General features: G+C 36.2%; 2 protein-coding genes across 6 annotated transcripts in view; both read right to left on the reverse strand.

Moving 5' to 3' along the window:
- VCAN (versican) overlaps positions 1 to 12751 on the reverse strand; it is a 102697-nt gene that overhangs the window by 79663 nt on the left and 10283 nt on the right. For 4 of the 5 annotated variants that reach the window (XM_019746378.2, XM_019746376.2, XM_019746377.2 and 1 more), the window contains exons 2-5: positions 12438 to 12513; positions 6232 to 6603; positions 2849 to 3023; positions 2636 to 2763 (exon numbers count right to left, since the gene is read on the reverse strand). In XM_019746378.2, the coding sequence (XP_019601937.2) occupies positions 2636 to 2763; positions 2849 to 3023; positions 6232 to 6603; positions 12438 to 12507 (745 nt within the window). In that variant the 5' untranslated portion in view covers positions 12508 to 12513. The remainder of the gene's footprint in view (positions 1 to 2635; positions 2764 to 2848; positions 3024 to 6231; positions 6604 to 12437; positions 12514 to 12751) is intronic. The other variant, XM_019746375.2, reaches the window with a different exon arrangement.
- Positions 12438 to 12751, reverse strand: part of XRCC4 (X-ray repair cross complementing 4) — a 342504-nt gene continuing 342190 nt past the window's right edge. The window contains exon 8 of the mRNA XM_074328763.1: positions 12438 to 12513. Coding sequence (XP_074184864.1) covers positions 12501 to 12513 — 13 coding nt within the window. The 3' untranslated portion in view covers positions 12438 to 12500. The remainder of the gene's footprint in view (positions 12514 to 12751) is intronic.

The raw sequence follows: 12751 nt of genomic DNA on the forward strand, positions 1-12751 counted from the left end.
CACCTCAGTAAAGGAGGGAGGGAGACTTCACCAGTTACAAAAGCCACTCTTTAACTCCCCTTGCACCACTACCACCAGTCCAATTTCAAGTCAAGAGAGAAAAGACCAGTGTCCCAAGCTTTCCTAATTATGCCAAGGGACAACAAATGAGGAGCAAAAGATTTCCAGAACAGGGTAATTCTAAACATACTGAAATGTCTTCCAGATTTGTCAAGTTCTTTCTATGAAACAAAAGCCTTGCTACTCTGCTGACACAGATTTCAGCCAGTAGTTGAATTAGTATGTATTTATACTGATTGTTTTACCTTTATCTTCCAACTTTTATGTGCTAAAACAAAAAAGGTTCACATTCTGTTGCTTTGGTATAAATAACCAAACTAAAGTTATGCTGTATTGCACATTCCAAGTTTCACCATCAAATATGTGGAACATTTGTCCCGAGTAACTATATAAAATACAGTTGGGTTACTTTGGGGCAGAGACTGGTTTTACAAATAACAGTTGCCTTGGAAGTGATGTTTATGGAGGGGGAAAAAGACTCCTGTAAGACTAATAAATCCTACTCATTGTGGTGGACGTGCACACCCTCAGAGCTACTCTTCTGACAGAGCCCAGTTCTGTTCACACACTGGTGACAATACGCTGAACAGACTGTGGGGGCGCCAGCTCTCAGTGGATTCAGTGTTGCTGGGGATTCCCGGCAGGACTTCTACCACTGGACCCGTTAAAAGTACCTCAAACAGTATTTGAGGAAGGCATGGAATTTCTAGGACTTCTACAAAAGCAGAAAGTCCTCTGGGCTAGAAAGAAGTTAGGGAGTCTGTAGCCTTAGAGAGTGAGGTTTCGGTGGCTTTCAGGATAAGAAAAGACACACAGAGGGACCCTTAAGATCTCCATCTGGTATCATTGTGAGTACATAAGCCTGTCTTTCCATTAAAGAGGCTGGCCTGTGATGATTATTCATATTTAGATCACGCCATGGATTTGTACCTGAAAACCACCGTTTCTATTATATTTGGTAAATCTCTTTTAGGTAATTAGACCATAGGTACTCTTCCAAAAACTACCTCTGGTTCAGTTCTAGTATTACCAATACTAGCATTCTAGAAATTTTTATATCTAACACTCTGATAGATATTATTCTATATTAAAACAACAGTGATAAAACAAATTCCACGTTACTGAATTTGGATACAAATTTCCATCTTACTGAAAAAGCAATAGCCAAATTTATTTCCTAGAACCAGATTCTCCTACTAACTATCACCTATTAAATTAAATTTAAAATAAAGGAAGGAGAAAAGCTATATATCATAGCTTGGATTTTACATATTTTTTTTCCTTTTGTACCTATACAGAAATGGAAATTGTTAGTATCTGAAGTTGTAGTTTAGAAAATACATTTACCAGTCTTAAATGATAGTTACCGTGTTTCCCCGAAAATAAGACCTAACCGGAAAGTAAGCCCTAGCATTATTTTTCAGGATGACATCCCCTGAACATAAGCCCTCATGCGTCCTTTGGAGCAAACATTAATATAAGACCTGGTCTTCTTTTCGGGAAAACACAGTATGATAAGAATGCTAAGATGCTAGAGAACTACACTTAAGCAGCCTTCTTGTAAGCAGGTCTTCTGATTCAAATTTAGTCAGGGCATTAGGAAAATATAAGCTGCTTATTTTCTAGCTTTCAGTCTCTGAGGCTGTTTATTCAATTCATAAAATCATAGAATCATAGAATTTTATTTTAATTTTGGAAGAAACTATGGAAATTATTTAGTCTAACCTCTCATTTTACAGATAAGAAAATTAAGATCATTCTTTTTATGTGGACCCAGCCAAACTTAAAAGTATAACTCAATTCAATCCTTCTATTTATATAGGCTTCTAGGATACCTGGTGACACAAATGAAACTCCATTTCAAAATTCACAGAAACTTCTATTCCATGTGTCTTATAATAAAACCTCCTTGTGCCCCTTAGATAAGGTTTCCACTATTGAATTTAAACTTGTCTTTAAGAACCTCTAACTCTAAGCATATTTACAGCAAGACTTGCATCTTACCTGGTTTCATAGCCCTAGCAAATAGCAGAGTATCACACAGTCGGTGTTTTTTGTTGTTGTTGTTGTTGTTGTTTTTTATGTGCTGATTGGCTGAATGAAGGATTGCTCTGAATATTAGTGTAGCAAAGTAAACAGGGGAAGTGAAACATGGAAAGCCCTCCTGGGCTACCTTATGTTATTTAGTTGTGCCTTGGTATGTTTATCAGCACTTGGATTCACAGGGATTTGTCATCACAGGATTTTACCTGACATTCTCACAAGAATAGGTACCAACCTTACAGCTTTCTATTCTTAATGCTCTAAAAGTGTATTGGAAATAGTCCAATAGCAGCATGACTGAAAGAAAACCTGCTATTAACTAAAGACATTTCTAACCTGCATAACCATTTACACACTCCTCCTTCCCTTTCCACTTTAAGCTTATTTCACCACAGAATCACATGGTTATTTAAGCTAAATGTTGCTGTTTGGAATCCAAACAGCCATGAAGACTTGCTTTATTCCAACATGCTCCCAGTGTTCCCTTAACTTTCTTAGTTCAAATGAAACTAGAGAAATATAAATATCTTACCATCCAGATTGCCCACGTAACAATACACATCATAAGTTTCATGAGGAGAACGGAATCCATAGGTCCTGACTCCTTCCTTCCCCATCATATCTCCGTAACATCCTTCTCGGGGAGTCCGGATGGGATATCTGGGGAGATGAAGGGCTAGTAATTAGCACTGTCTTCTCACTTTCAAATTAATGAATTAAAGCCTGTGGCCCCTAGACATCTCACCTAACAGTTTGATCAGAGAGCCAGCCTGCATCACACTGCTCAAATCCATCTTCATAGGCGGCATTGAGCTGCTCTGGGCTTGCTATGACTGCCCCAACATCCAAACAAGCCTTCTGTGCAGCCTCAAAATTCAGAGTGTACCTGCTGGTCGCTGCCCGGTAGTGAAACACAACCCCTGCAAAGAGAGCAAACAATTATGGGCATGTTCCAATCTCCCAGCATACTGTGAAAAGTTTTCATTGGAGCAATACATCAATTTAATTGCTGACATGGTAAAAACATCATGATAATTCTTATTTTTACTTTATGTAGCATCATGCAAAATTAAGGTGATCTGAGGAGCCCCGGTCCCATTCTGCTCCATTAGAAAGTTTCCTAGCCATGAATTTCCTGTTCACATGTCAACAATCTAAGAAAAAGATTTAAGCCACTAAATCCCAAGCGGTGGATAGCTGTCCTAATCACAGATGGTATTCAGGCTATCGTGGGCACACTGGCAACCAGAGGGAGGAAGGTGTTGGAGAAGATAAAAGATTGACTTCTAGCTATGAGACTCTCCCACATCCTTCGATTGTCTCTCTCTTCCACAAGTTCAACTATTCCTACTTGATGATTTTACCCTGGGCCAACTCAAAAGAAGTACAAGGAACATTCACTAACACCATTTCTCCTAAACATAAAACATGAGATATTTATTTCCAGAGACAATATACTAAGATGGGAAAGACACTGGATTGTGTATGAGTGAGAAGGCTTGTTCTAATCCTTAATTTGTTCCTTAATCATACACAAATCCTTAATTATATTCTGAGCCTTAATTTCCTCCCCCATAAAGTGTAACTAATATTGTTTATGTTATTTGACTGATGCGATCTTCAAATTAGGCAAATAATTTTAAAATACTGGATAGGCGACTAAGTACTACTCAAACATTTATCATATTTACTATCTACCAGCATAACTTAGGGCCTCTCCTGTGACAGATAAAGTGTAGGAGTTTTATCCAGAAGAAGTCCTGAATTAAAGCTTTCCAGATTCCATGGGTAGAAGCCAAGTATCCTGGTATTTGCCTCAAATTCTACTTCGTTGTATTTTAGGAGTTAGTAGTAGTAGTTCTTGCATAAGCTAGTAGTTCTTGAACTGTGCTCCAGGGCACAAGGAATTATCAAAGGGCTGAGGAAATAGCCACTGAAGGGATGGAGCTTTGGGTCCTCTCCTCTCACTTCAGCAAGAGCACCTCCATTTTTAACTGGGGTAAATATGGCGACTCACTTCCATAAGTTTGCAAAGTGAGTCAAGCTAATGTGCCTGGGAATTCACTGGAAAATAGAAATTGGGACAACTCGTTATGGTTGAGATTTTCTTGAGTCATATCATTTAAGACCACTTTTTTGTTATGAAGAATTAATTTTGGTTTCCAAAGTATCTTCCAATCTCTTTTTATTCCTGGTTATCTCCTGGGGCAGACAACAGTTTACCTCTTACAGCCTGACTTTTAGCTATGGGACTCTCCCACATGCCCATCCTTAGGTTGTCTCTCTCTTCCAAGACAGGTATGTGCCAATAAAGTAACTATGGGGTAACAGACTAACTATGTCATAGATAAGCACCTCTGATCAGTGTCAACATAAAAAGACCTGCACAGGCACCAGGTAGATGCATGAACAACTAACATTTGTTTTTCCATTTTTGATATTGTAAAAAGAAAAATAATCAAATGCCTTTCAGAAAATTTGTACCTTTACAGAACTACTTTGAAATTGCCAGGAAGTATATCTGCGGTATTTGGTAAGTATGAGAAATAGCTTATAATATAATCTCTAAGGCTTAAGCAAGAATTTAAATAGTTTTAAATTAGTCTTATGATGATCAAAGCTTCAAATAGTCTTCTTGGTAATTAAAAATCTTCCATGTGCAGTGAAGATTGGCAGTAAGGGGGCACAGGGGAGACTCCATGACCAAGGCAGGGAATATCAGTCTGTACAAGTATCTGCAATTGTTGGGATAATTTGAAGACCTCCTGGGGCTAAGGAGATTAAGCAGAGGATTTTCGTTGTTTCCGAGGGGCAAGGGGCAAATCTATTGCTAATTCTTTAATGATGAAAATTGTAAGAATTTGTTAAAACTCCTTTCGGGATTTTAAAAATATGTATTTAATATATTTATATATTATATATATATTTATATATTATTACATAAACTATATTTAGTGTGTATCTAACACTATCTATTAATATCTATCTATCTATCTATCTATCTATCAAACTATCAGTAGAGTAAAACAATTCTAGACTAACTATAATAAATCATACAAAGGTTAAAAAAGCAAAGAGCCCAGGATATTTAGTGGATGCCTGGACAACATAAAGATAGATTTATGGAAGAAAGCAATAGAATCTAAATGTAAAAGGATGTCCAGGAAATTAATTTGTTGCATCTGAAATTCAGAGTATTTCCTTTTGGCTACACAAGAAAGAGTTTTAATAAAGCCCTTTGTGTATATTTCTGAAAGGTAAATATTTTATAGGGAAATGGAGGGTTGGAAGAAAAATCTGTTCCATCATGTTTGAGTATTAGAATTTTGCTTAATAACGTGCCAAAATATTCTGCTTCCAAGAGCTATGGCACTATGTGTGTACCCAATTAAAGCAATTTTTCTTTGCTTTGTCTCTTAACTTAAATTCAAATGACATATAAGCCACCAGTGAAAGGAGGCTATAACCAAAATGTTTCATTGCAAGACTTAATGGATAACAACTAGTGTGTAAAAAATTCACTGAATTCTTGTTTTGATCCAATTCAAATGTTTATTGAGTCCTGGCATTTTTAAGGCACTGTGATATGCACCATGGTACTTATTAAGTGCCTGATTTCTTCAGCATAAGATAGAATTTACATTTCTGAAAAGCAAATTCAAAGATTTTAATAATCACTGAGAGTGAGAAAAAAGGAAAAGGTTTTTTTTTTTGTGTGTGTGTATCTATGTGTATGTGTATGTATGTATATGTGCATACACACATGTAAAAATTAAAACAAAATGTAGATTAGTCTTTACAGTCTTAAAAAGTAATCATTGATAGGTTTCAATAATGAAGTAATGATTATTAAACTATAAACCACATCTTGAGGTATTCATTATTTCCAGTGTACAAACTATACTTTCCTGCATGGAATCAATGAAGTTGCTGCACAAAAAGTCACCTTCCTTGACCTTTGAACAAGTAACAGTTTATTTTGGGTGAAAGACATTCACTGTTGTGGATAACTAATGTTTCTCCACTTGTCCAAACCCTGAACAATTGCAACTTTTATGGAGTGTTTCTTAACCCTTCTGAACCAGGCATCATGTTCTACTGTCTGCTTATAGATTCCAAAGGCCTTACCGTCCACGGTCAGTGACACCGTGTCCTGAGTGTCTTCAATCCCGTACATGACATCGCAGCGGTAGAGGCCCGCATCACTTGCCAGCAATTTGACCATGGTGAGTGAGGCATCACCCACGTCCTCAGGATGTGTAGGCACAGACACTCTCCCTTTGTAGCCCTGACTAATCTTGATATTCCCATTTTGGGCCACAAGAACAGTAGTCTCCTTTAAATCTTTTCCGCTCTTGTCCAATTCCATCTTAGACCATTTGATTCGGAGAAATTCGCTGGTGGTGTTGTAACTAGGTGGTAAGGTAGGCATGGTTGAAAAATGACAAGGTAGGTTGACTTTTCCAGAGAGGGAGCCCTTAACAGGCGGGTTTTGTTCTACTTTGACAAGAAGAGAGAGAAAATACCAAATTAACAGTCCTAGAAAAACCACACTGAGTATGATATATGTGAGTGGCTTGTTATAGCTTCAACATGTGAAATAATAAGAATGGTTTTATATAACAGAATAGTATACAATTTCAAAAATGGTTTATAACAAAGACAGAGATTAATAATGCTCACTCTATATACCAAAAATACGGCACTCATTTTTAAGTATTTGTACCTCAGTGTGTAACATAAACTAAATGAGCGATAAAATAAGGCAAGTATAGGGAGGCAAGCCATCAACAGCCAAAGGAGACTAGAATCGGCAGGTTTAAAAGACTGGACAGATGTTAGAAAGAGCAGTTGAAAGGTGAATTTATGTCTACAGGCCAGAAGATGAAAAGCGTTTGTTAAGATAACTGCCACATTACCTTAAAGGAAATGAAAATCAAATTCAGAGAGGAAGCGAAACTAAGAAAAAAATACTTCAGTAGACTGGAGCAGGGGAAGTCTGACACTTGAAGGGACCCTCTCTGGTTCAGTGTTTGAATCAAAGGCTTTCATCATAACGACAAATCCAGCTGCAATCACTTTGCAGTGAAACATACTCTAGATTATATCCTGGGAGGAAAGTTGGCATCCGTTCGCCTAACCCTCCTGAAGTATTAACCTACAGACTGTCTTTCTGTTTAAGCCCTTAAACTTTTAATGAGAAAGCATACATTGGCTACAATTTAACACTATTACATGCAAAAGAAATGTTCTTTCACTCTTACAAGAATCCATACCTCTCCCTCTCCTCTCCACCCTCACTCTATCTTCCAGTGTCTACTAATCGGCTTGACAACATCGTGGTAATAACAATAGAAATTATCGTTAATACACAAGCAACTTCCACTTCATGAAAATATGATGAACAACTTAATAGTAACTTCTACAAGGAATGAAATAATGATTCTTAATTAATAAAATGATGTGTATCTAACAGTGTGTGAAGTGGTCAAAACTGTTGGTAACACACATGTCAAAATGGACATGCATCAGAAGTGATATAGCTGTCAATATAGCCCTGTGAATTCAGTTGGGGATGTCACTTTGAAAATAGCAGGAAGATATGTAGATATTATGTTCTTTAAGAAAAAAATGCTCTCTATTGCTAAAGCTTAAAATTTAACTTCAAAAAGACTGGCCTGTAAAATATTTCATGTGGTACAAATAAATCTAAAATAATGCAGTATTATATTTACTGTATTTATGACAGAAATCACTAATCATTCCAAATTTGTATTGGTCATTACTCTCATGAATTTCTTTATCATTTTGCTAATCTATATACAGCTTGGTCAAAACAGGATTAAAGACACTTAACAAGATTAAATAAAATAAAATGAAATGTGCTATTAGCTTCACTAAGTTAAACTGTAAAATGTTACTAAGACTATTACCACCTTGGAATATAATAAGCAAGGGAATAATTCTATTTTTAATGGCCTCCTTGGCTTACAAAATAAATTCTCTTACTTAAAGCTCATCCTCAGAGTGAAACTGGTCCAATCCCTTACTAAGGATGTTCCTCTCGCAGCTAACTGGTGACAGCCCTGGGCCAAAACACGTCTCCTTGCTTTCAGCTTTGGTTTTTACTGGGTGCTTCCCTTGTCCCTAGATTACTTCTTGTGTTTTTCTACAGGGTACACCCATCCTATTTCTATCCCATCCTATTTCTTTGTTATCTACACTGAAACCTGTTAGTAATTTCATGAATTTTTAAATAAACCTATAAAGTCCACAAGGGACCCCCTGACTGTAACCCCTACCTATTTCATATTCTTTTAATTTGGATCCCATTAGGGAGATGCTAACAACACAAGCACATTTTTTTGCTAAGAATAGGGGTCTTGAGAAAGGAAAGCGTGAAAATTCTACAAGCTAAAAATCTCCAAATTTACATTTGTCCTATGTTCTAGGAAAGCTCATTTTCCTGAAATCAATTATTAGATAATTGACTTCACCAGAAATAAAGTATTGATTTTTTTTAATGGAGAATACACAACTTTATCATCAACCTCAATGGTGGTATAAATTATGAGATTCTTCACCATTTCTTAAAATGAGTTTAAGATAAGTGACTTCCAATATTTATTATTAAATTATAGTTCTTTTTCACAATTTTAGATGTGTAGGGGCAGATATGAGATTCAGCCCAATCGATCCAGTCTGGAGGTTTAGAAAACTTAGAGCCTTGCTCAATAACTGCGCTGTAATGAAAAAATATATTAGAACAAAATGATGTCAAAGGCAAATTTCCCAAGGGTTATGCATTGTTCTGGATGTTTACAGATACAAGCAAATTAAAAGCTTTGGTTAGATATATGTATATCCAGGATTAACAAAAAGCTGTGTGGTCATGTTTTTTGTATGTGAAATCTTGGGTCTTAATGCATTGGGTCACAAGAACTAAGTTCACTAAATCTAAATATTTTTAAAAAAATTTAGTAGCTCCGAGGATAATGTTCATAGACTATGCTTGTTTAAAAAACAAGACAAACAAATGAAAAACTGCTACCTGAAAGAACTTGTCTGAAACTCTGACAACGCAAGTAATAAAAATGAATGCTGAGAGAAAGTTCACTGTCCCCACCAGATGGCTTGTGGTCTCAATGAGTACAGTAAGGGAGAAAGCTCTAAATAATGAATGATCAATTACCTTTTATTCTCTGTCAGTAAATTCTATAGAACAAGGATAATATAAATTCCATCTACATAGTTTGACCAAACACCCACACAGACTTTGACCAAATACATGTCAGATTGAGAATTGGGAAATTTATCCCTCTCTCGGGTGATAAATGTCACTCTCTCCTTCATTTATTTACTCATGACTGTGTATGACTTCATTTATTAATATTGAAGGAATAGCCCACTAACTAGGTCAGTGCTAGATAATCAATATACCGAGGATTGTTAAAGCAAAGATTTAAAGCACTGTCTTTGCTTTAACATTAAAGCTTTAAAATAAAGCAAATTAAAATAAAGCCAATGACCACTTGACAGGTGTTCATTAATGTTAGTTATTGACCTTTTCGCTGCCTAAAAACAAACACAGAAAATCTTAACAGGAAAAGTGCTTGTGTTGACTCACAACAAGGTATAGCTGTGTATCCCACTATGAACATGGCACACCTGTTTTATGTGGACCTGTTTTCAACTTTTGCCCCTCATAGGAAAAACTTAAATTCTTCTGAAACTAGCCCCAACTAATGACATCTCTTAATTGTGATCATAGATTTACAAAGAACTTGATTCTTGGAGTAAAGTATAATACAGTGGTTAAGAGCATGGACTCTGAAGCCCAACTGCCTGGGTTCAACTCGAGGCTCCATCACTAAATTTCTGTATAAGCTTCTACATCAGCTATTCCTCCAAACCTTTTGGTATTGCAGTTTCCTCATCTGCCAAATGGGGGTAATAAAATCATTTATCTCATTGGAGTGTTAATATTAAATAAATTAACTATGCAAAATACTTAGAACAAGGCCTAATATATAGAAATTACTCAATATTTTTAGCTATTACTGTGTTTCCCTGAAAATAAGACCTAGCCGGACCATCAGCAATAATGGGTCTTTTGGAGCAAAAATTAATATAAGACCCGGTATTAAATTATATTGTATTATATTATATTATATTATATTATATTATATTATATTATACCAGTCTTAAATTAAAATAAGACTGGATCTTATATTAATTTTTGCTCCAAAAGACGCATTAGAGCTGATGGTCCAGCTAGGTCTTATTTTCTGGGAAATACGGTATTTCTATTTTAAAATACACTCAATGCGCTATAGCATAAATGTTTTATTTTTCTTTTTTGTGTGTGAATTCTTTCTTGTTTTTAGGTAGAAAGTCTCATTGTTTTTTTTCATGACATAATGTTTTATTTATTTATTTATTTATTTAATTTTTAAAAAATTAAATTTATTGGGGTGGCATTGGTTAGTAAAATTTTGTACGTTTCAGGTGTACAATTCTGTAATACATCATCCATATATTGCATTGTGTGTTCACCACCCAGAGTCAGTTCTCCTTCCATCACCATATATTTGACCCCCTGTATCCAACTCTACCACCCTCCAAGTGGAGAGATGGTTACCCTATGCCTTGCTCGTGGTTCCCTACTACTTTCTCTGCAATTCCCTTTCTATTACTACCCACCCAAACCAACTCTTTTCTATGTCTTCTGTCTTCACTAGATGTTGTGATCCTTTCCTTTCTGCCACCATCACCTTTACTTCCTGAAAACATTGAGGAAGACAGCTCCTGGGCCATGAACAGCATGGTGGAGCCGAGACTCTGATAGCTGCCGACATCGTTCATATCTCAGTTTAAGTGTTACTTTCTCAAAGAAGCCTTACCCCCTCCTCCCAACCTAGGCCATTCTCTGTGATGTCACTCTGTTTTCATCAACCTGAAAGTACATGCATTGTTTACTTATCTATTGCCTGTTTCATACAACTAGAAGTTAAAGTTCAATGAAATCCAGGACTATGCTATATCCCTGTACACCCAGAATAAATGCTGGCACATAGAAGATACTCAAACAATATTGCCAATGGGTAGATAAATGAATGGATTGAGGGGGAGGGGTGGAAGAATGGATGGATGGATATAGGGAGTGATACTTAAACTTTGAATATTGAAGTGAGTTGAAGTAGAACTGTAGAGAACAAGTGAAGGGACTGCCAAGCAGAAAAAATTACATGTGAAGAAAGAGGGAATATGGAAGTCTGTGCATGGAGTTACAAATTATTTCAGAGAGTCTGAAGCATAGAGTGAGTGTGAGAATGAAGTGGAAGCTGAGTCTGGAGAGGTATCGCAGTAGATCACTGAAGCTCAAGGGCAGTACCATTCTGCATGGACTGCAGTCCACGAATGTGGAATTACAAAACATCATTCTGTGGATATATAATTTAAAGCTAAGAAAAACAGTGTCTGTGAACTTATCCAGTTACTTTAAAAGCGAGACAGGAAAAAAAAAAAAAAAGAAAGGGAGGTAGTGGCAGAAACTAAGGGCAGAAACTTGGCTATCAGTCTTCCCTTTATCTTCTTGACTTTTCTCAAAATCTAGCCTCCAGAGGGTTGTATAGTCTTTCATTTTTTATAGGAAAGTTTTTGATTAGCATTGAAGAAGATGAAAAATATGTCCAATGACATATACAGTTGACCCTCCATATCAGCGGGTTCTGCATCTGCAAACTGAACAAACTGCAGTATGAAAATACAGTTGTTTTTTAAACGTGATGTAGTTGCTGATGTGTACTGTGTAGATTGCATCTATGTAGTTAAACCTATGATGATTGCATCTGTACTGAACATGTAGAGACTTTTTTTCCCTTGTCATCATTCTCTAAACAATGTAGTAGAACAACTATTTATGTAACATTTACATGGTATTCGGCATAAGTAATTTAGAGATGATTTAAAGTGTAAGGGAGGATGTGCATAACTTTTATGCAAATACAAAACCATTTTATATAAAGGACTTGAGCACCTACAGATTTTGGTATCCACCAGAGGACCACATGAGCCTTTTTGCATAGTCTGAAAGTAATCTGGGAAGTGATTGAAAGCCCACTTGCTTCTTTAGCATCCTGTTCATTATTTTGTTTTCACTGATTTATTTAACATCACTGTTTTAAGCCTAATCATATTTTAGCTAACAGTTTTCATCACTGAATAGATCAAAAATTAATCCTTTATTCTAGTGATTGCATATTGCCATTCCATGCCCCAGTATTTAATTGTTTTATTTCACTTAGCACCAAAGAAATTGTTACCACACTCACCTTTATGTAGTGCCTGGGTTGCTATTAAGGTACAGCACACCCATAAAATGCTCTTTAGATTAATCACCATCTTGTCCTAGAAGTGAAGGAAAGTACAAAGTAAATCATAAGCATTCAGGTTTAGGGTGGGCCATACATCACATGCTATTTGTATACTGTACGTAATATGAGTACAAGAAGCAGTGCCTCTTGGATTGTAAAAACAGGAGGGAACTTGCAATAGGAGAAGTTGTCCCAACACTTTAATTATTAGTTTGACTCTAACCCAATGCAGTAGTTACGAAAATAATCCTAGAACCCAATTTTGGGACATA

Source organism: Rhinolophus sinicus, linkage group LG03 (assembly GCF_036562045.2).
Source record: "Rhinolophus sinicus isolate RSC01 linkage group LG03, ASM3656204v1, whole genome shotgun sequence".
Classification (NCBI taxonomy): domain Eukaryota; kingdom Metazoa; phylum Chordata; class Mammalia; order Chiroptera; family Rhinolophidae; genus Rhinolophus; species Rhinolophus sinicus.